The sequence below is a fragment of the Mastigoproctus giganteus genome, chromosome 7 (genome assembly GCF_048544385.1).
Source record: "Mastigoproctus giganteus isolate SK-2022 chromosome 7, ASM4854438v1, whole genome shotgun sequence".
Lineage (NCBI taxonomy): Eukaryota > Metazoa > Arthropoda > Arachnida > Uropygi > Thelyphonidae > Mastigoproctus > Mastigoproctus giganteus.
This window is the reverse complement of record NC_143581.1, coordinates 6,554,719-6,579,561: the sequence shown is the minus strand read 5'-3', so window position 1 is coordinate 6,579,561 and position 24,843 is coordinate 6,554,719. Positions and strand designations below refer to the sequence as shown.

The 24,843-nt window shown below is 34.6% G+C and overlaps 1 protein-coding gene across 2 annotated transcripts in view; it reads right to left on the bottom strand.

Annotated features, from left to right (window-relative positions):
• The window catches only part of Tep2 (Thioester-containing protein 2), a 198,383-nt gene that overhangs the window by 32,109 nt on the left and 141,431 nt on the right, over positions 1 to 24,843 (bottom strand). For both annotated transcript variants that reach the window (XM_090377515.1, XM_090377516.1), the window contains exons 23-28: positions 24,576 to 24,720; positions 19,101 to 19,277; positions 13,440 to 13,521; positions 9,834 to 9,990; positions 5,606 to 5,668; positions 710 to 884 (exon numbers count right to left, since the gene is read on the bottom strand). In XM_090377515.1, the coding sequence (XP_090233641.1) occupies positions 710 to 884; positions 5,606 to 5,668; positions 9,834 to 9,990; positions 13,440 to 13,521; positions 19,101 to 19,277; positions 24,576 to 24,720 (799 nt within the window). The remainder of the gene's footprint in view (positions 1 to 709; positions 885 to 5,605; positions 5,669 to 9,833; positions 9,991 to 13,439; positions 13,522 to 19,100; positions 19,278 to 24,575; positions 24,721 to 24,843) is intronic.

Below are 24,843 nucleotides of genomic sequence, written 5' to 3'. Positions count from 1 at the left end.
AAGCTATACCTATGATCTAATTACTTTATAAATTAACCACAACCTAATAATTTAGGTAACTTATTTAACATATTGCTACAGTTCTTCATTTAATAAACTTTAAATGATAAACTGCAACAATATTAAAAGCACAGCAAGAAAAAGTGATTAAGTGATTTATAGCTATCAGTGTGATAAGGGAACTTCCAAGAGGATACTGTTCCTCAGGATTTAAAATTAAGGAGAAACTTAGACTTTGACATAATTAAAAACAATACTTCCCAATAAATATACAGAATTTTATTAAATTTATTCCTGTAAGCTTTAAACTTTACTGAAATGACTGATATTCAAAATTCATGAAAAATTTAAAGCAAACTGTTTTTGTGAGGAGAGTACACAAGATAATACTATGCTCAAGATCCTCCTGGCTAATCTAATTTTCAGCCTGCACAACATGCAAATCAGTAAACATACTGCTGCAAACATAATATACAATGCATGTATAAGAAATTCTATGGCTCTTTAGGCAAAAATTCAAGTTACTTAATTTTTGCCTAAATAAGGTGAATTGGGAGGTGTGAATTTATGAAAGCTATTCAATTTATCTACTCTATGCTATATTATCTGTACATATTGGTTAGAGAATTTTATGACAAATTTATAACAAGTTTTTTTAATGTTTTCACATAAAACAATGTTCTCCAGCAACAGTTGTAAAGTTACTCACCTTGTTTCTTTCCCAGACTTTGTAACTTTTGGAAAGCATCATCTTTTTCTGGGTGGTTTGCCAGATGAAGAGCATAAGTTATTACAGACACAACATAGGGATCGTTAGTTGATTTCAATTCCTGCAGCACATATTTGGTAGCAAGTTCCATTTCTGTAGCATATTTTTCTTCAGCCTTAAAAATCCAACAAATACATGGTCATTTTGAGATATAGAAAATAAGGTAATAATTGAATTATTTTAGTGAAGATGCTACTGACAAGGGAAGTAACCTTTGTAACCCTGAGGTTACAAAGGGCTTATAGATAATGGACTTGTTAATCTTACAAGATGCACAATATAAGTCTCCCTGTATGCCACCTCAAATTACCCTACAATGTATACCACAGCTGATACTACTCTTGCTTTGTAAGACTACAGGCTACAGTAGAAAGCTACCATGTTGGTTTTGACTATCTGGGATACCAATTATTAACTTTTAATTTAAATTACAGACTTACAATGTATAATTTTGGTACCAATGGAAATGGATCAAATTGGCTAATTACACAAATTAAAAAATCAACTTGGTAATGTATAAAATTAGCCAATGACTGAAATTGCTGCACTAATAATGAAAAATGACAAGAAAAAAGGTGTAGCATGCAGTTTTTAATCTTTCCATGCAAGATACATGGGCATACATTTATTAAGCAATTTGAATTCCATATTGGCTTCAGAGCACAAATATCCTCCCCCCAAAAGAACTGATAGTTCACACTGTAATAAAGTTTGGTGTGTGTGTGCGTGCGCAATTCTGCATTATAAAGACCAATTGTCAGGTATATAATGTAACACCTTTCAAATGGGCACACCTCAAACTACTTATATGAAGCAATAAAAAACCAGTAAAATTAAAGTTACTTTATACACCAATTACAAAATAACCTTAAACTTGAATTAGAGGCATATGCTTAGAGTTAACAGGAATTCATTTAATATTTACAATTTATTACAAATAAACTTAACAGAAATAAATATTGTTCCTCACCATTTAAAACATAATTTGCTAATTTTCTGCATATAAAAAAGTAGCCTTTAGCCAGCAAGTAGTTGATTGCTGGATCAGACTTCAATTTGCTGTTGTGGAAGTTGATAGTTTAAATAAATTTAAGGCTGAACTAGACAAACATTTGAAGTTACCAGATGGGTGAAATGGGAAGTTTTTTTTTTGGCTGATGCTGTATAAGCTTGCTTTCTTGCATCATATACCTCAACTAATGCTAATGGCCTATGATGTAGAAAAATAGCAAGAGTGATGCCAAGCCACCAACGCCTATATATTTTGGTTCTGTAACTTATTACATGAAGCACTGTATACATTTACTGGTTTCATTAGTTTGATGTGCAATATAATAAAATGGCTTTTAAGAGCAGGAATAATGGAATTAATACACATTTTACCTAGACCACCCTTCCACAATGTCACTGCTGTGGCATCGAAATATGCCACAAAAAAAGAACGGACTTGTACTTTAGAATATGCACTTTCTTGTGATAACAAGATTGTAAGACTGCAGTAATCCATTCCAATCTTCTTGGCCAGACAACAGCTCAAAATAATGGATTTGATGACATTTAATCCTGCAATGTTTCTTTTGGTTCACTTCCTAGTGGAGATAGTTGATTCACAAACAAATGTGTATATTACAGTGAGTAAATAACACCTGTTTGAAAATAGGTGTTAATGCACATCCATAAACTATTACACTAAATATGGAATCTGTAAAATACTACTGAACTCAGGACTGCAATAAGGATAAAAACTGGCAACTATTCACTGCCTTTGGAGGGAGTTACTCTTTGCACTTATAATACTTATAAAGATAGATTTTTTTGGCATTATGCTAGCTGAGACTTGAAATATGAACTCCTACCTATTTATCATCAAAAGGCCATAACTGGACCACAGATGCCAGAATAAATTCAAGATTGATGTATTCTATGATACTAAAGGCATATCTGCTTAGTGGATTTTGGAGAAAAAAGCTCTTCTGATCAAGTATCTGTCAAAGTAGATTACTTTGAGACTTCAAAAGAGTAGTTTCCTTTGCAGGTTATTTCCATTAAGAGATAATTACCAATTAATATATAATTACACCACAATTATTACTTTTGAAGAGAACCTTTAGAGGATAGGGTGGGATTACTGGATTGCTATGACTGATCAATGGAGAGGAAGTCAATTACTCTTACGTCATATCACGTTTCTTTCCTGGATAATCTAATCAATAAAAGTGGTGAATGTGATCAAGGGACTGGCAAAAGTTCTTGAATGAAACAAAATTGTGGTGTAATAGTGTGTCAGCTGATAGTTTGTTATTTACATTACTATATCCATAAAAATAATGTTTCAAGACATTTCAAGCAGAAAAATATCATCCACCTCGAAGTACATTACTATTACAGTGGAATCTCGTTAATACAAAGTTCAAGTCACGTAAATTTTCACGTTTTGTAATTACAAGTTTGTAGTAACAAGGTCCCCCAAAAGTGTCAATTTTAGTTTTTTTTGGTACATACTGTATATCTAAGAATAATAATAAATAATATCAAAAATAAAATAAACATAAAATAAAAACAAAAGCCTTGTCTAACAATACAGTAATAGGAATAACATTTTTTAAATATTTTATTTGTAAGAAAACAGAGAAAAGCAATATTAACAGAAATAAAAATATTGTACAGTATATTTTGATATATACAAAAATTTTAGAATCACAGTAAAAAGAATTAATCTTAATATAAAAGGAGACATACAAACCATTAACTTTTTAATAAATTAATCTAATTTAAAGTAAGAATCCAATGTTTGCTCAGTTTTGTCCTATATGCATTTTTAACTACACCACAGACATTATCAAATGAAATAGTTTTCTTTATCAATGTTACTGCAGGCCAACATTCTCTATTATGTTCAATGCATTTTGGGCATTTTTTTTTATGGCAGTGTGCACACTTCTTCACTTTTGCTAGTAAAAAAACATTGTTTGGTACCCAGCAGCTTTTCTGGTGTTGGCATTGCAGTGGTAGCAACTTCATCATCCACCTTCACAAACTCTTCAATTTGCCAACAAAATCCATATGCTCCTTAATTCCTTCATTGCTCACTGTTGCTATCACATTTGTCTGCTGGACCATGTTTTTCAATGATGTTCTCTTCAAAGCCACTGTCTCAAACAGTTGATTATTACACTTGATGTAATACTTTCCCAAGCAATAACAATTACCGGTAGTATCCAAGACATTTCAATTTGGCTGCAAATTGTTCCCTCCTACGTTGCAGATCAAGTACCTTATCAGGCAGGCTCTATATGCTTTCTTGAGGTTATAAATAATGCCTTGATCCAGTGGTTTGCATTAAACTGGTGGTATTGGGGGGTAAAAACAACAGCCATATATTTGTGAACTTAAGTGTCTCAGCAGAATGTACTGTACAGTCTAGAATCAAAGTGTTCCTTTTTTCTGAAGCCATCCTTCTGTCCAATTTTGATAACCAAGACTGAAAAATTGACCATAAGCCAAGCACTTCTATTGGCATCAATTACAGGGAAGTTGATTAACTACTTTAAAATATCTTGCTTGGATAACTTACCAATCACAAGTGGGCATAGTTTTGTACTGCCATCTGAATTGCAGCATAACAGAACAGTGAGTCTTTGTTTACTTATTTTCCACCATGACAAGACTCCTCGAACAGCAAATTATAAAATAAACCTGTCTTGTAAAGATTAAAAATATCCTTTACCTCATTTTTCAAGGATGGACCGTACAAAACACAACCAGTCTGTAGCCTTTTCTTTGTCAACTAATCCAGACTCGCAAACCCAAGTTATTCCTGTCTTTAAATCTTTGGAGTCATTCACTGCTGCATTTGAAGTCACTAAGGCCCATGTTGCTGAGCTAGATGGCCTTTTCTTGCAAAATTGGATCTGATATTGACAAATTAGATGCACACATTTGTTGGTACCACTCAGTCTTGTTTCAAGTTCCTTTTTTTTGCACCACGAATTTGTTTCCTGTTTTTCGTCGCTGCACCAGTATTACGCACCGTCTTTTTCGGTTTTTCAGTATTGCAGATAAAGGGATGTTGTATTCCTTTGCAATGTCTGTTTTGCTTCTTTCCATCCTATAAGCCTCTTGTATAAATTTTAGTTTAATTTTCAGGCTTAATTTTGCCCATCTACATTTTGTTGCCATAACACTGCTAGATAAGATTTAATATAAACAAATTAAATTAATTTAAAGACAAGTTCCAAAAAAGACATCAGCTCAGATAAAGTGGCACAAAAAATAGATTGCTGTATATGATAGCAAAAAAAGACTGAACTGGGGTAACAATCGCAACTGACCTTATTCCTGTGGAGAGCGAGGGAGTGCATGTAAAAAACTTTATTCTTTTGTTAATTTAACAACTCATCCTTCAGAAAGATGTTTTTTTGAGTGAACTTGATGTTGTAGCTACCATAAACTGCTTTTGTTTACACAAAACTAATTTCTAACAAGTCAGTGCCATCCTTCAGGAAGTAGAGCCAGGTGGCCACAGGCAATAATCAGATCACTCTGCCAAGATTTGTATTAAACATACAAAATGACTATTTCTCACAGTGTGAAAAAGAACTTTGTAATAAACTAATATATTTACATAGAAATCCTAATCCTTTCACAAGGGAATGGAAAGTGCTTCATATAAACGAGTACTTTGTATAAACCAAGTCTGTATTAACGAGATTTTACTGTAGGTAAATCTGATGAGATATTTGAAAAAACTGCTAGCTTTTCCAAATTTCTCTCAATGTCTTGCCATATTTCAGTTTATCTTAATTCAACTATTTTGTATATGTAAGTGACACTTACCTTACTTTCCAAGAAAGCCAAAAGAACATATGCTGCAAGGGCTGCTCCACTTCCAGAACCACCCTATATAATAATAAAAAAAAAGTACATGTATTATAATATGCTTGAAAATTAAAGCTTAAAGTAAGAAAAAAAATGCTAGAACTCAGTGGGCTGAGACAAGTTAGGCTATGAGGTGCCAATACAATGTATGAGGGGCATCAAAAGTCTGTACCTTACCTAGAAATAGCCCTAAAAAGGTGAAACTCCACAGGAAATTTGATCCTCTTCTATGTATTCTCCATGTATAGCATCACATTTCTCCCATCTATGGATCAGTTGTTTAATGCCTTGATCATAGAAGTCTGCACTTTTTGCCAGAAACCAAATTCACCTAATTGATGACTTCCTGAGACAATTCAAAGTGTCCACACAATGATTTCTACCTTTTTCAAAACAAAGTCTGATGGTGCTAGGTCAGGAGAATAGATTGGGTGCTGCAGCAGCACAAATCCAACAGTTAGCAAGAACATTGCTTCTGCAAAGGAGTCAGGGAACCATTATGCAGAGATCTTAGACATGTGCAGATGGTTGTGTAGAATGCTGTGGGCAGACCCATAACTAATTCCCACTGTATTTGTGATGAAATGCATTTTCACATGTCTGTCACTCAGCACCAGCTACTCAACCTTTGCAACTGTCTGCAGATGTTGATGGCCTTTTTTCTCTTGGCTCATCAAAGTCACTTGTACAACCACACTTGTTTCGTGACGTGGAATTCCCATTTCCACTTTTTTTTACAGTGTCATACGACAGACAATTCTGCCCATACACAGCTTTCTTTTTTTTGTCAATTTCCTGGGCTTTCGTGCCCTGCAAATGCAGGAACTTGATCACTGCTCGATACTCCACTTTGTCAACCATAGCATCCTTCCTCAGATTCTGGGCTCCACCTCTGGTGTACAATCACCTATGGGAATGAAATTTCACGTGTTAATTATTGAATATGCAGACAAAATATTAAAAATGGAATTTTCCTACTGATGTTTTATCTAGGTCAGTGTATGAATTTTGATACCCCTCGTATGTGTCACAGTTTGTTCAGTTATTACTATTACTCAGTCATTACTATTTTTAATAAAAATAGTAAGTTTCTGATAGTTATAAGAAAGGTTTATCTTTTGGAATGTAACCCCCTTTTTGTACTGGTTCTTAGTCCCCTATAACACAGCACTAAGAACCAGTACAATAAGGGGGTTAGTCCCATATAACATGGTTCTGCAGTACATGAGATTTTATAGGAATATTCAATTTTATTGAATATGTAGACAACTTATATTAAAAATGGAATCTTCCTATTGATGTTATCCAGGTCAGGGTATGAACTTTTTGATACCCCTCATAAGTTAAGTGTTCTAGACCAGTTTGAACTGGAGAAAAATAGCAATTCTAAATGGAATGTGGGAAATCTTTTAACTCTGCTTGAAACTGCTAATTATAGCCCTACATGACAAAAGTCTTAAGTCTTTGTTGGAAGTCAAATCAGAGACTTTTCCAAAGGGGCAACAAGCAGCAAAACAACTATTCCAACATGGAGGATGCAGCCACTGAGTTTATAGTGAGGGAAACTGCTAGCTTGGGAGGGGGAAAGATACAAACTAATAGGTTAACCAGAGCCACAAGCAGAGGTGAAGGTGATTCTTACAATGCTTCTATTGGAATATGCAACAGCCTGGAAACCAAGGTATCAGGAATTTCGGGCCTTTCTGTGGGTCATCACGAAACAAGTGAATACATTGGCTGTGTAAGGGTAACTGAGAACAAGAATGTTCATGTACACTAATGCCAGGAGAATTGTAAATAAACTTGATGAATTTTAAGTACTGATTAAGTCATCAAATGCAGACATTGTAGGGACATGGACAATGTGTACAGGAAGGACAGGAGGAGTGGAAGGGTTATGCTCTTATTTAAGAAGCACATTAAATTAAGGCAGTGCATCCAGTCAACTTACTTGGGTGACCAGTGCAACTGGTCACCCAAGTAAGTTGACTTGAAATGAAAAGCTTATATCAACACCAGACTGACTCAATGTTCAGTCAGTCTAGTGTGATATAAGCCCTGGGGAAACAAAACTGAGTAGGACTGTTATGGAGATTAATGACTGTAACAAGCATGCCAAACAGCTATACAGAGAAATAAGAGTGGGCAATTTTAAACTTTGCAGATGTTGACTGCAATTTGTGGATATTTTTGGACAACTTTTCTACAGCAGCATGTTAGAGTGGCAACAACACTCTTGATCTGGTTAGCAGCAGCAGTAATTCAACATGAATTGAGAATCTGCAGGTAAAAGACCCACTGGTTGGCAGCAATCACAGTATACTAACATGGAATTTAATGACATAACTACTGTCAGGGGTAAAGATGCTTTACCTTTCATAAGGGCAATTGTAATAGTCCCAGACGTTTCTTGGGACGAACTGATGTTACCAACAGCAAATTCTAAATGAGAAGCATTCAGGAAAGTAATCACATAAGTTAGGCTTTTTGGAAGAAAAAAGAAGCTGTTCAAGGCTGAGACCTAAATGGATGTCAGATGAACTACTGAGACAAGTGGCAGAGAAGAAATGTGCATGGGATGCATATAAATTATCAGGTGATTTAGAAGCCAATGGTAGATATAAATTAGTCTGTAATCAAGTCACAAAAGGAGGTTAAGCAAATTAAGGCATATAATGAGAAATCTCTGGCAAAAGGCTTCTATGTTTATATTATCAGTAGAAGGGATTGAATCAGACTGGGCCACTTTATGTCAATGGGCTAACTGTTGATGACAAATTGAATAGGTATTTTGCATCTACATTTGCACTTGTGGAATTCTTTAGGGAAGGGGGATGCTTGGTTTATCAAACTAACAGGGAACTAAATGCAATAACTGAGAGGAAAAGTGAAAGTATCCAAGTTAAACATAAGGCATCTGGGGTGGATGGGATCTATCCAATTATATTAAGGGAGGGAACAAAGAAAGTAAGGAAATCCTAAGCCATACTTATTTGTTTGAGTTTCATTGAATTCAGAGGACATATCTATGGACCTAAAGATGTGCAAATGCCTCTTCAATTCATAAAGTGACAGGAGTAATTACAGACCTGTTAGCTTAACATCTGTTCCAGGGAAAATAATGGAGTCACTTGCTTAAAGAACCATCTTGGACAAGATGTGCAATTATACTGTAGTCAATATGAAGGTATAATCAAATGCCTAATATCTAAGTTTGCAGATGATACAGAGTTGGCATGGTGGTTAATGACAGTTATCAGGGTGAGCTACTGCAACAAGATCCCTTTAATTCCTAGCTTTACCAGTAGACCTTAAAAGTATAAAATATTTTGTTATTGTTCTTTATTATTGTTCAATATTAAAGCATCGTGGCCAACAAACAAAAATATTTCTAACCTAACTTCAAAAATCTCTTCCATGTTACAAATACAGACTTTAAAAAATGAAAAGTTAAGTTACCAACAATTCTCTTATCAGTTACAGCAACTGCATTTGCATCTGAACCAATCTGGTTATTACTTATCTGCTTAGACCTTCCTTGCAATTTAATTTCCTGTATAAATCATGCAGACTCACTATATCGTGAGAAGATAATGTTTCTACTATAAATTCATGCTATTCTAGCATGTACACCATCTTGTCAAAAAATGATTCAGGAAGTTACCACTGATAGCAATATGATCAAGCTTATTGTGCTAATTAATACAATAAATCTTTTCTGTACATTCAGTATATCCAAAAGTTCAAACTGAAGCAGCTTCTTTGATTGACCTGCACAAAGTAATAACATCTGTGATAATGAAAAACAATTATACTCAGAAGTTAACATTCTTCCCTCCCCAAATACAAGAAACTTATATTCAAAAACCAATGCATACATTCAAACAGATATTACAATCACAATTTCTCTAAATAATCCTAACCAAATTACATTAATTCTTCACATGTTTAAAATTACATAAAGTTCAAAAATTGCTCATATTTCTTAACTTTCAGTTACAATATCAATTGTATAGGGATTGTTCAATTCAAAAAAAAAAAAAAAAATTTATTTCCTTTCCCTAAAACTGAAACTTCTCCATTAAGTTTAGGACATGTTTAACTAAAATAACTTGCTAATTTTGAGAACAGATGCACAAGCTACTGAAAACTTTCTCAATTTATGAAATATTATAAAACTTCCTACCTGCATAGGTTTATGATGAACTTCTCCAGGCTCTTTAAATGATCCATCATTTCTCTGATTTTTTGAAAGCCACTGAAGAGAGGCATGAAGAATATTATCATCTATGTCAATAAAAGGTTTTGCTTGGTAGAATGACCTTACAACAAAAGCTGTCAACCTGTTATAACAATTTGTTTAAAGTTAGAAGCAGTATGGTTCAAAAGTTTGTACATTGAGTTATTTGCAATTATAAACATGAGGTAAAATAACCAACACAATACCTAATCTGGTTATAGCCACATCATAGCCTATAACCATACCAAGTTAGGTATGGTGTAGGCTATATTTTGGACTAATTGCTTTCATTAGAAACTTTCTAATTAAGCTACCTAATTTTAATTAGATTCTACAGCAAGACAAACAGCAAATGTTAGCCATGCAGGATGATTGCATGGTGAGGAATATTTCCATAATACTACTATTATGAGCATTAGATAATTTTTGCTAACACCATTTTGGGACTGTGGCTCTGTCTCAAATAGTTGAAGCTTACTTCATTCCAAAATATTTAATCAATCCTTATTCAAGAGCCTCCAACAAGAAACCCTCTTTAAGTTTACTTGCATTTTTTTCATCATGTGACAATTTGTAGACCTGCAAATGTTATCAATTCTGAAGACATTCTCTCCCCTTCAATCTTAATTTATGTGAATTAATCTATTTTAAAATGGAGAAAATATTTAATAACTTGCCAAGTACTTTAACTATGATCAACTGGTTAAGCTGTGTCCTAAAGTGATCTCAATAAGTGGTGTCCACTGTATTCCTAAAAACAGATATTTTCAAAAGTCTGTGTGAAGCATTGTGATGCTAGTTTTAAAACTTAAGGGACAACACTTAGAAGGGCCTACATGGCCACAGGCTACAACAACATAAAGGAATGGGTTGCATGTGGTCTGCAAATTGGACAACTTTGCTTTAATCCATTCAATTTTTCTTGCCTGTTGATGAATGGTGTTCCCAAGATCTTTGCTTGGGCAAATCTAATTAAGACTCATTTTATCATGAATTCTTTGAATTAGTCTGACAAATTCACATTTCCATTGTCTTGAAACTTCATTCTCAGATTTCCATATCACTTTAAAATTACTTTGTATTGCTTAAAACAATTTTAAAGTGGTGCTAGATGAAATGTCAATTTCATATGTTGCTTATGCTTTGAATTATGGTTATCATTTTTCTTTTAATAACTAATGCCATTTTTTAAAGCAAAACATTAAAAGATTTTTAAAAAAATTTAAGTTTAACTACAAGTATATTAATAAATATTTATGATGAAAATGTGTACATTGATTTGTGAAGATTGTTAAATTACAGCTACAGTGTTTTGAGACAATTTAGAAGTAATTTAATAAGTTACCCAATTAAGCACTGTCACACATGCATATTTTCCAAATTCAAAATAAATTAATCTGTATACATTGTGAAATTTAATGTAAATGATGAGCCTTGGCACGGGTTTTGAAACAGAATATTTGGAGTTTATTTGCTCTAATTTACAAGTTAGAACTATGCACTCTGAGGACCCTGACCCCTAGAGACCAGGTCCTCCATATGGTTGGGGATTCCACTAGATATGGTGAATTGGTCTGAATATATTGAATAAGGACCAGGGGTCCTTATTCAATATAAAGTGCACACTGAGAATAAAACTCTAGTCCTCCAAGGTTGGGGGCTAAGCAAAGGGCTGGCACCCCTTTCCTGTGAAAAATTTATTGCTACATATCTCCAAAAGGATGGGGGATTACAAGGCAACCACAAAGCAGTGGAGACTCCTTCAAAAGGAAGTAAAACAAAACATTGATATGCAATTATCAGAAATAAACTAATTCAAAGTGTTTAAAATAGTTCATCTGTGTGAGTTAAATAAGTATTTGTAACAACACTTATAATTATTGATAAGCAAGTTGAATATTACCTTTTTAGTTTTTAATTAAATGCATGGGTTTCCAGTTTATAAACATAAGAAACCTTCTGGGAGCTGCACAAAGGGTGCTCTTTTATTCAAAGTACAGGTAACCCTCATAACATGGTTATTAGGTTGCTGTAAAATGTAGTGTTGTGCAAAATAGTGTTATACGGGACTGAGAAAAAAAAAAAGTCCAAAAAGAGAGGTTACAGTCCAAAATCTAACAAAAATATACTATTCCAAAACTAACAAAAATACATCATAGATTTCACGTATCTTATGTTCTTTAAAAAATCAGTAATCTGGGTTTGTTTGCTTTTGCTTGATAAATCTTTGTGAATTTCATCGTATGGAACTAAGCATTTTTCAAGCTCCCTTTTGAACTTTTGTCTCCATTAAAAAAAAAAAGATTCTACTTGCTCGGTTAACTTTATGCCTTCCCCTATGCATTTTAGTGTAAAATTTGGAAGTTTAGAATTTATCTGCAATATCACAATCTGAATTGATTTGATGCCTCCGATGCCAATTGCACCAAATCTGCTACGCTGGCTTCTTTGTCTACCAATAATTCTTGAATATCTTCAGTATTAATTTTTTAATTTTTTTTTAGGAGCATCAGCAACTAAGGGCATGTTACTCTGTGTATATTGGCTATAAATTGCATGTGTCCTGAGGTCTATTTTCTGGATGAAAAACCATGCTACCCTCACACACCCAAGCCCGACCAACTCATCCACATTGTGAAAAAGACCAATAAAAAATTCCTCCCTTCATCAATGGGATTTGAACTCTGGGTTTTTCCAGCCGGTGTGGGGAGGAGAGCGATTCTATAATCTGTGCTACCCACGAGGGCTTCAGTAGTCATATCATCAAAACCTTCCCCCACTACCAATGTGGCAAATTCTACTATCGCACCAATTCCATTTTCTGCCTGAATGAATTAACTCTGGCCATACATTTTTCCACACGCATTTAAATGTTGACAGTTTTACTTCTTTCAGTAAGAAAGCTATGATTCTAACAGTCCACAATTGAGAAATGTTCCCATGCTTCCATTACTTCAATAAATTCAGAATCAATTTTTTTCCAAAATCCATTGTAACGATTTTCTGATGGAATAAATTTTAAAGGTGGATATAATGCCTTGATCTAACGGCTGAATGAAAGCTATATTAATCCCATACAACTGTGGCGGTAAGAACATAATTTCAATGTTTGGATGACTTAAATCTTTTGGATAGCTGGTGTGTTAACCAATAGTAATAAAACTTTAAAATCTAGATTTTTCCACAAGTTCAACAGCACAGAACGTAACACGGGAATTTCCCAACAAAATAAAATACAGGGATTTCTCAACTTTTTTTGACTAGCAAATCAGTGGGGATTCAAAGAGTGGAAACGTTGAAAAATTACATCCAACATAATAGCGGGGTTTTCCACGCACACAAGCTCAAAAGTATCCTGTTATGCAAGGATTGCTGCACTTTATCAAGTGTGTTAGAACAAAACTGTGTTGTAGAAGTACCGTGTTATAAGGGGGGTTGCCTGTATTCGTTATCCAAAACTTTTGGATAATGAATGAGGACTTTATTATTCATCCATAGTCACTCAAAATATGACACTAAAAGTTTTGTGAATGATATTAAATTATTTCTTACCATGTGCTACCATTTTTATCTCTCTCACCAAATGCACTGAATGAGCCATCTGCTCTTTTGTATGTTAGCTCTCTCTGGTATCCTGCAGCAAATAAACAAAAATAAAATCATTGCTTTATTTAAATTTATGCAATTCATACAATTTTTTCAAAGAATGATAGATCAATTTCTAATATTTGTAGTCTCACTATATGCTCTTCTTATATGATAAATGAATAATAAAAATAATATAAGCCAATTGCAAGAACACACTTGGAATGCTGTGTTCAAGTATGGGCAATTCAAATGGTGAGATCGGCAGGACAGCTGTATGAGGAAAGACATTGGGCTACAGAGCTTGGCAACAAGAGTGAAGGCCTCAGGCATGACCTGATTGAGGATTATAGGCTCTGAGAAGGATTAGTAAAATGAACAAAGGTGGATTCTCACTGTTCTAAGCAATTCCCAAATCAGGGGTCAAATTCAAAATACTGGGCTTGAGGTTTAGATTAGATTGTAGGAAGTTGTTTTAGCCAGCAAGTCATTGATAGCTGGAACAAACTGCCCTCACAGGAAGTTAAGGTTGGCAGTTTGAGTAAAGTCAAGGGTCTTGTGAGGAGGAAAGCATATATATATAATCTACTTGGTTGGATTTTTTTTTTTTTTTTGCCAGTGCAGCAAAAGCCTGTGGTTCCCTTGCACTATATGGCAAATACTATTACTATAAATCATTAAGGACAATTAAAAATCCTGTGTTATGTACAACATATTTGGAGAACTGCTCTTCTATACTATGATACAGTTCCAAGAACTTGTACAGTAGATTTTTCCATGCATGAAGGTATAAATCACACAGATATGGAGTCATGCTCTGAGGAGCAGAGAAAAGTGGAGTAGTATTTGAAACACTATAACTGAACTGACTGAAGTCTAATGGCTGTTTGAATCTCAAGTCTAGAGGTTGTTTTATCTATATAATATTTATTTAACACTACAGCAAAATTGCAGTAGGGCAATTTTGACAATGTGTAGTACTGACAATGTGTTTCACAGTTTATGTACTTCAGCATATAGAACAGAGAACCCAAATGTTTTGCTTTTGCAATGAGCTTGTTCTTAGCTTTATAATTTGTTCTAAAAAATGTAATTTATGTCCAATATAATTCCTAAGAATTCATGCTGATATTGGTTGGCTAATCAGTTGAAGTTCTGATTAGCCAACATTGAAAAAAAAAAAAAAATGGATACATGTTACATGTTGGGGACAAAGTTGAAACTAATGTCCTTGTGAAATGATCTCAAGTTACTTTCCTCCTTATAACTATCTCACAACAGATTGCATTTTGTGTTAAGGTTGTCTACAAACACTGCTGTATCAACTGTACTATAACTGCAGTTATAAGAATTGTAGTATTGAGCATGAAGCCATGGGAACTGAGAGAGAGAGAACTTGGCATTTTGAAGTGAACTTGGAACATGTACTCATGCAAGAAGTTTTGAATAAAGTTTAGATGTTCACAAAATCCATAGCAAACAATTTGTGGGATATTTCATACTCCCACATGGAATTGCATGCAATACTGAGATTGGAGTAAGCTATTAAATGATGTTCTCATCTTAGGAATGCATTGCAAATAGAATTCCCCATTATATATCAAATGTTTATCTATTTTTAATATCAAATTGTGCAGAATGAAGGAAGTTGAAGTCTTCTAGATACCAGAATTGAATTTATCTTTTCAAGAATTTTACAAAAGGTAACAGGTCAAGGTGATAAGCCTATAGTTAGCATGGTTCAGGGTAGGCATGTACTATAGCATAATGCCATTGTTCAGCTGAACAAAGTCTGTGAACACATTAAGTGACTAATAATTCAATATTTAATTCCTGTATCATTGAATAGTGAATTCCATCTGGTCTTACAGAACTGTGCCTAGACATCAAGGGCAACTACTTGGTTTGCGGATTTTTTTTTTAATAGGTCACAGCCAAATTGACAACTTCATTTTTATCCTAAATTTAGGATAAATATGGTGAGGTCTCAAGTCCTGATTAGTAAATCAGAATTCAGTCCCATGTACAAAATTACATTTAAATTAGGGACCAAGTTGAGCTGGTTTCTTTTATTTTTTAAATAAAAGATCTTTCAAATAAAGAAAGATTTTTTTTTTCATAACATACCTTTGTTAATATCCATATTTTTATGCTCCTTCTCAAAGTAGTCCCCATTTCACAAAATGCAAACTCCATTTCTTCCATTTTCAAAAACATGGTGGAAGCTTTTCTGATGTGTTTGAGAATCACCTCTGATGCAAGGTCAGGGCTGTAAGGTGGACAAGGAACATATGATATTAACACTGGCTAACTACTTGATGACAACATTTGTGATGTGAAGGCTTGCATTGTTATGATGCAGCATTTACATGCAGTTGTGATGTGATCCTGCAAAGTGTGCAGTATTGTTCTATAGTAAGGTCCCAGAAGTCCTATGACAGGGCACAACATGCTGGTAAACCATTCCTTGAATGTCAAAAAAGAGATCACCATAATCTTTCCTGCAGAATCCACAACTTTTGCTTTTTTTGGTGTTGCCAATGACAGACTTCCAAACAGAGCATTGTTACTTACTCTCTGGATTGAAATGAAGCTATGTCTCATCTGCCATTATCACCTTGTGCAGAACCCCACCATCTTCAGCAGCCATCCTTTGTAGCTCCTGACAAACCTCCACGTAAACTTGTTGTTCAGGCACGAGTAAGCCTTGTAACACAGGGTGCACAAACATGTCAGGTGCAAATAGTCAGGGAGAATGCCTTGTGCTTCCTACTGATATTATGAACATCTCTGCCAGTTGCCTACTGTTATACAATGATCTTCTCTCACAATTACAGAGCTGTGCTATTTGGAAGCATAGATTCATCATAGTCTAACATTTCATACACTTCAGCTGTTTTCTTGAGATGGAAAGAAAGTCTGAAAACAGCATAGCTCGCGTGTCACATCCAGCATTGCATATGCTGGGCTGAACAGGTGTAAACTTGACCAACCACACTGAATCATGCACATGGTCACGTCATGTGCATGAGTCAATGGTTATAGCTTAACTTATCAAATTATCATTTGAGCAACAGATTATGTAATGTTGAGCTGCTTCATTTATTATTGGCTGCCAGATCATTTTATATGAATTATTTCCAGAAAACTTAAAAGAACTTAAATTTGTGAATTTATCACTGGAACATTACCGTAACCAACCGGTTTTGAGTTTCTAATGAATTTTAATGTTCTTGTTTAAAATGGAGATTATACAGAAGAAAATATTTGAAATGGTGATAAAGCAATATAATGTGAATGTTTAATGATGTTTATTTTTATGGTTGTAGGTTAAGTGTAATTTCCTTTTTTTTTCAAACTTCAGAACTGAAATTTCTTTGTATTCAATAGTTTTATACAAAAATTTAATATAGTAATATGTAAAAAAAATTATGCATTTTTTCTGTAAAATGTACTGCAAGCAATATGAGCTGAAATATTCTAGTTTCACAATAAATATTTTAATTTTGTACAAAAAAAAAAATTCTTGAATTAAAATTAATTCAAGACAAAAATTGTACTTTTAGGCACACTGTCATTTTTTTCAGCCTATAGCAACAGAAACAGTCTTCAAAAAATGGCTATAACTGAAAGCAAAGGAATATTTTGATTAACCATGTTTTACTCCAGAGTCGAAAAGCAATCACATCAGCTTGTCAATTATGGAATTCCAGCATAATTCCTTCCTATAGTTATAAACGGGGGCAGCATAGTCCAGGTGTCAGTTTTAGGGTTATACAATTAACTGATGCCAAATTGGAGGAACTATCATCAATAATAAGCTTGCTTTCTTGCATCATATGCCTCTACTAATGCTAATGATGCAGCTTGGTTTGGTCTTAAATTTCACAGTTCAGCTAGAACTAGTAGCAAGCAAGGTTTATTGTGAAAAATTGGTCATTCTTGATTGAACAGGCCTTGTAGATTGGAAAAATTGTTCACTCACTGGGCAGGACAGTTCTCTGAAGGTCACAGCTCCCACCACCCAAATGTATTGGATCTTATATAAATTATGAAATAGCAGATGGCAGAATATTTCTATTAAAATGAAGTGGTTTAGTTGATTGATTTAAATGATTTTATAGATTACATTTTGCAAAATTCTTGGTATCTGGAAAAATAATTGAGACAATGAAATTTATATTTCCAAAGGATAACATCTAAGAACATCTTTTTACCTAGTGTAAAAATGTTATTTGACTTACCACCCCACCAATATTAGAAAGTAGCAACACATGCATGCACCTCGTGCTGCTATCATGTCCCATCTTACATGTTTAAAATTACGTGTATATTTATTTGGTCATCATATGGTCTCATCCATAATAACCTTAGGTCCCTTTGACCATAACATTTGTCATAGTCAAAGGGACCTAAGAAAACTGATTAAGCACAGACTAAATTTTTAATCTAAATTTAGATGAAAATTCATTGCACCATATTTGATATGAATTATGCAGGCAGATATGAAGTTTTCTGAGCAGTGCAGACGGTCTGCAAGAGTAGCTCATGGTGTCTTGTCAATAATATACGGGAATTTTTCTAGCAGTGATAAGGAGGTGATTATCCCCTTGCAGAAGTTTGCCTTTAGCCAGCAAATAGTTGGTTGGTGGAACACTTCCACCATTTGTTGTGGAAGTTGATAGCTTAAATAAATTTAAGGCTGCGCTGGACAGGTATTTGGAATGAACGGAGGGGTGAAATGGGAGTGTTTTTTTTTGGCTGATGCTGCATAAGATTGCTTTCTTGCATCATATGCCTCTACTAATGCAAATATAGTAAATAGTATTAGTATCACTAAAATAATATTAGCATGAAAGGGGTGTCTGTAGTAGTAGTAGCAACCCAGCAAATGAACAGAACACTTATTTCAATTCACTGGGTTGCTACTACTACAAGCACCTAATATTCCCAACAAGATTTCTATAAATGATTGCATGCATCATATTAAGGTAAGTATCTTGTAAGGGATTTTCTTTTTTAAAATTCTCATATTTTAATAGTACTGAAATCCAATCAAAAATTACTATCATTACGAGTATAAATGGGCCTGTTGTACTCTGATCCATGGTGAAATGAAATAATGATAACATATAAATTCAGTAAAATATCTTTAATATAAATACTTTGTAGCTTTCGAGACAACCGTGTCTCTTTTTCAACAGAATTTGAACTTAATGGATACAGTTATGCATGCAGTGAGACGTGTGAAGGCACATTATTCAGTCATTAACAACGAATGCCAGTTTAATGACTGAATAATGTGCCTTCACACGTCTCACTGCATGCATAAACTGTATCCATTAAGTTCAAATTCTGTTGAAAAAGAGATGATTGTCTTGAAAGCTACAAAGTGGTTAGATTAAAGATATTTTACTGGATTTATACATTATCATTATATATAGGAAATGAGAAAATCAAGAAATAATTATGAAAGAAAATGGGAATGAATAGAATAAAGGTAATTTAATAAAGAGAAGAAATGAACTGGCAGAGAGCTTATATTATTATTTGCACCTGAAGTGAATTAGGAAAATATGAATTGTTTGTTTAGAAAATGACAATTAAGAAATAAAATTTAATACTTACCATTTTCCATATAATGAAGGGCTTTACTCTTAACGGCAGGGGTGAGACGAGTGACTCTCTCAAGGTACTGTGTAATGACAATGTTTGGAACAAAATTCACCATGTTCTGTTCACCACACCCGTATGGCATACGTATAAGTTGATCAAGATTATTAACAGTAGGACCAAGCAGATCACCTGTAATAAAGTTGTAACAAACACTGAAACATTTATGTAGTTTATGCAAGTAAAATGGTCACACTCAACCATGATTTTTTTTAAAGGCATAAAATAAGGAAATTAGGGAAATGAGATTTAAATGTAATTTGGTGTAATTCAGTTAGGAAAAATGTCAAATAAAAAAAAAATTTAAGTTAGTTTTTTAGTTATGGAACCTGATTGTTTGGGCACTATCACATTACTATATGCTGTCCCCCCCCCCAAAAAAAAAGTTTCAAATTATAGCAGGAAGGCTGTGTGTGGTGGTTGTGAATGTACAACTGAAATATGGTTCACAATCCTTTGAATGTAATATTTGTTATCTATTATGGGTGAATAAACTGTTTACATCATTCATCTACATTAAATGAACTGTTTGCTTCATATTCATGAAATCTTAGGATATTAGTAAAGTTCAATTTTTTTTTTTTAAATTGAACTCAATTATGGTCTGAATATGATTAAAAACTTTGTATTGATACTGCAGATGGCATATGAGAGGAGGTTCAAATTTCACCTGGAATTTTATTCAAAGAAATGTTGAACATGTTTCATACAGTCTCTTTGCATACCTTTCCTCTATACAACTAGATTTATTAGGGGCTCACATCTGGTGAGTATGGGCTTGGCACACCCAGGGTCCTGAGCTGGATATCATCATTCTTCTCTTTCTTGGCGATTCCTTCCTACATCTCTCTCTGTCAGGGTAAGTCAGGGAATTTTTTTTTTTTTGGCTGGTGCAGCCAAAAAAGAAAGGAAGGAAGCCCGAGGCATAAGCCTCTGGCTTCCTTGCCCCATACAGCTAATAATAATAATAATCCCAACAACATGTTAGTATTGGTCAGTAGCGTAGCTACCCTTTTTTGGGCCCGGAGGCAAAGAACATGTTCGGGCCCCTACTTAATGAATATTGCAAAAACAGGAGACAGCCAAAGATGTCGGGCCCCTAAAGGGCCAGGAGGCAAGTGCCTTGCCTGCCTACATGGTAACTATGCCACTGGTACTAGTATCTCTGAGGTATAAAACTCAGGATTGGTTTGCAGAATAGAACCCACATACTGCCACAATGCTATCTGAGTTATCCCACCAAAAATTCTTTAAACAGTCTGAAGAGAAAACCTAAGAAGACAAAACAGTTGTGGGGAATGGGTTATGTGATGCTTCTGAAGGCTGTTGTGAAGAAGAATGATCCCTGACCATTTTGGATTGCCTTTTGCCCAATACTTCACACTGTCAGGAGATTGGAATAATACTAGACATGTGTCACACCATGCACTGAAAAATCTGCACAAATCAACTCCTCTAAAGACTTCAGTCATGATGTTAATAACAAACTTGAGTTTTGAATTTTTCTGGCAGTATTTTTTTTTTGCTCTCAGGTATGTAATGATGCTCCCCCCCCATGTCTCAAAATAGATCTCAGCCCTATCAACAATTGCACATTTCCTTTTGCCAAATACTTATAGGAAACTTCAATTTGATGCTTTGTTTGAATGCCAGCACCTTTAGGAATTCATTTTATGCTACTAAAGTGACAGCATCTGAATAAGTGAAAAATGGCATAGCTTATATTATCATAATAATAGGTTAATGCAGTAAGTAGAATTGCTAATCTGATAAGGCAGTAACAGCCACTCCCTGATTGACATAAGGGTTGCATTCCACAGGACTCTACACAAGTAAAATCCGTAGAACTATGGATTTTACTTAAGTCCGAATTTCCCCCATGCTTGTGCAGCACACGTAACTGTTCTCACTGAATTGATTGAATCAAAAAAAGAAATGTTCAATGAACATGTGAATAGAATTATTTATTGTATTTATTCAGTTTTTTTTTTTCACATGTGCAGGAAAAATTACAAAAGCGTGCCATTTAAAAAAAAATTTGCAAATTATAAAAAAGAAAAGGAGACAGGCATAATGTCAGTTAGTTTTACCTGTCAAGCATCATTGCCAGAATAGACGTCTTCAGTTGATATGTATGCTGCTGCAGAGGTTGAGGACTGAAGATTTCGAAGGGGCCAGCCAATCAACCTTACAAAAGAACATTAATGGATGACTTGGTGGTTTTTGTTTTTTTTATCATTGATTTCTTTGTAGCAAGCAAGCATATCATTCACCCCTCTGTTAACTTTTAATAATCGTTTGCTGTCAGGATCCATCTTCTCAAACCTTTCCATTGCCGATGCAATTTCACAAAATTGCCATCTCTCTGGTGATGAAGCATCTCAGCTCCTCATTTTGTTCATCTTGAGCTTCGTTAGCATTTCTTTCACTGCCTGCAAGTCAATAAGTTCTTCGTTAGATAATTCCTTCTCTATTAACAACCTCCTTTGGCAACAACCCCCAACTGAAGTAACTCTGCAATCTTATCTGTAACCACTTCATATGATTCTTCTTTTTGAAACCCTTCAAAGCCTTTTACGTGCCGTGGGCAAAATTTCTTCCATGTGCCATTTAAACAACTTTTAGTAATTTCTGCCCAGGTCTTATTAATGTTTAAGATGGAGTGGTAAATATTGTAAGATTTCCAAAAGTCTCTTAACGTAAAATTTTTCTCACCGTCTATTGCAGACAATGTCTGAGCAAATGTGTGTAAATAGTGCTTTTAAATTTGAAATAACACCCTGATCCATAGGTTGGATGAGTGAAGTGGTGTTTGGCAGTAGAATAACTTACCATCTGAATTGAAATCATCTAGATGCATAAGATGTCCAGGAGCATTATTTAATAGAAGCAAAATCTTGAAAGGAATGTCATTGTCTTTATATTTTTAAACCTCAGGAATGAAGCAGCATTTAAACCAACCCTCAAAGATATTGCTATCCGTGCTGTCTGGTTTGATCAGAAATGCATGGGTAGGGTGGCTTTATTGATGCCGTTAAATGCAAGATTTCCAGAATGTTACACAAGCAGTGGTATTAATCTGTAATGTCCCACTGCATTAGCCCCACAAGCAAGATTGTGGACCTATCTTTTAAAGCCTTGAAACCTGGTGTCTTTTCCTCTTTGGCAATGTATGTTCAATCCAGAATTTTTTTCCAATAGAACAGTCTTGTCAATATTAAAAAAATTTGCTGTATTGAATAGCTGCCTTTAACACATCAATTTCTCTGAAGCTGCAGAATCGGCACTGGTAACTTCACTGCATAATTTAATGTTTTGGAAACCAGCGCAATGCTTGAAACTATAAAATCACCAGCTGCTTGCCACAAACTTGGCTTGGGGTTTACTATACTTATCCTTAATATCTCCATAAATACTTACTTTTGCTTGAATGGCCATTGGACTCAGGGGGACTTGCTTCTGAATCTGATTTTCCATCCATATTAATAGTTTTTCCATCTTTGATATAGCACCTGAACACTGTTGATCTTAAGTGCGTTGATCCTTTGACATATTCTTTTATACACACACTTTCCCTTAAAATAGTATTCACTGTTGAAGCAGCAAGACCTAATTCCCTTGCAATAGGTGACAAACTTTGTCCTGCTTGGTACTGTACTTAATCATTTTCATTTCTAAATCAATTTTGTTTCATTGAGGAAGTTCACACACAGCCCCATGAACAGGTGTGGAGATAGGTGACCAGCCCGCGAGGAAAAAAAATAATTGCCCACCCCTGATCTAAAGTGTCACATGTGTCCACCACTCAAGCAGGGGAAAGTGATATCATGGCATTAGGTAAGTATTGTTGGTATAGACAGTGTGCTCATACCATTAGGTTGTATTACCTCAGTGAATCTTTATTACATCAGATCAACAATGCTGCAATGCTTATTTTTATCCAGATTGCAATGGTTTCTTTCAAGACAATACACCTGTCCACTATAAAAATTGCCTGAATGGTTCAAGGAACATTACCAAGACTACCAAAACCTACCATGGCAGCCAATCCTCCAGATTGGAAATTAATAAAAATTGGCTTCAGTTCTCTACCAACTACAATACAGAAGCTGACAAATATCCTGATGGAAGAATGGTCAAATGTGGAACTAGACTTTCATGGACACCCAGTGGATCCATGACATGTGTAGGGGCTGTAATTTGAGCAAATGGTGGCCCTACTTAATGCTGAATAAAGGTTTAATTTTTTGATAAGAAAGTGTACAAATGGCAATACATTATGTATATATTGCAGCAAATAAAATTTAACTGCTACAGTAAATGTAGCAACTTCCATATCCTGACATTCCTAATGTAGTGGGAGAACAGTTACTCAGTTCTACCACTTGTTTTTGCATACTGGTCTAGTTTTCTGCAATCACAGATGGCCCTTCTTTTTTTTGAGCCATTGCACAATATGTAACAAATATTAAGCATTTTTTGCTGCAACTTACTGAACAGTGACCCTTGCAGGTGCATCTTTCAAAAATGTATACACCTTATAACTACTGGTTCTAACCACTTCTCAATTTTGTAAATTTATAAGTATTTAAGTGTAGTTGTTTCAGACTCCAGGGTTTTCCCCATTAGCTGCTTTTATACTTCTTGTGATGAGGCTTTCACCATAACCGGTCATGTGTGTAAATTGTGCTCTGTTCTGCTGTCATAGTGACTGATGCCTGACATCTTACCAAAAGTCCCATCCTGGTATCAGAATCAAACAGAAAGCTCCTGAAGACATTCTTTTCTTTGTTGAGGAAAGAGTCCAAAATATCATGGACCAAATTTCACCCCATTAATAGGGAAAGATTCATCATTAGGTGAACTTCAACAGTTTACCAAACAATACACTGGAGTAGCATTACCAAGGAACAAAAAGTAGAATCCTCAGAGGCAGTAGAAATCAGTATTTCTAATATATAACAATAACATTGTTATCATCTAATACAAGTAATCACTGTGAGAACTCAAAGTTACTTTTCTGTACACCAACCCTGAGGTACAAAGAGTCACAAGAACCGTATCTTGGGTTAACTAATCAAAGTTCATCTCTCCTTTTGAAGATGTGTATAGCAAATGTATTAGGAGCATTAAATACAACCTGAGATTGAACAAGTAAAGGCTTATTTTCACTAGTGAAGTGTGCTGCAGTAAGCTGAAGTTCTTGGCTATAGTCCAAATAGTAGTGACAATCAAATAAGATATGATCCACATTCTCTTCAGTCCCACACAAAGTGCAGTAGGAGACAGTTTAAACAGTTTACTATTAATGCTGCCATGACTCAACAGCAGGAATGTGCAGTGCATTTATAATTGGAAAGGCATTTTTCAAATCAATATGAAGTTCCAGTAATAAAGAAGTCCTAAGTTTCCTAAATACATTTTCCTTACCAATAGCAGATAGTGTTACTCTTTGGGATCCTTCCACAGCATTATCCGGAATAGGAATGGACAAATTAACATTTAGTGGCTTAGATGCTGGATGTCGAAGGTCAATTAGGAGAGCCTTGTTATAATACTGAACAGATCCTTCTGGCTATATTCAAATGAATAAATAAGATTTATGCATTGTTTTACTTTAAGAATCAAGAAAAAAATTACTGTATATAATTAATGTCATATGAATATTTAGCAATTGCAAGTCAAGAATATTACTAAG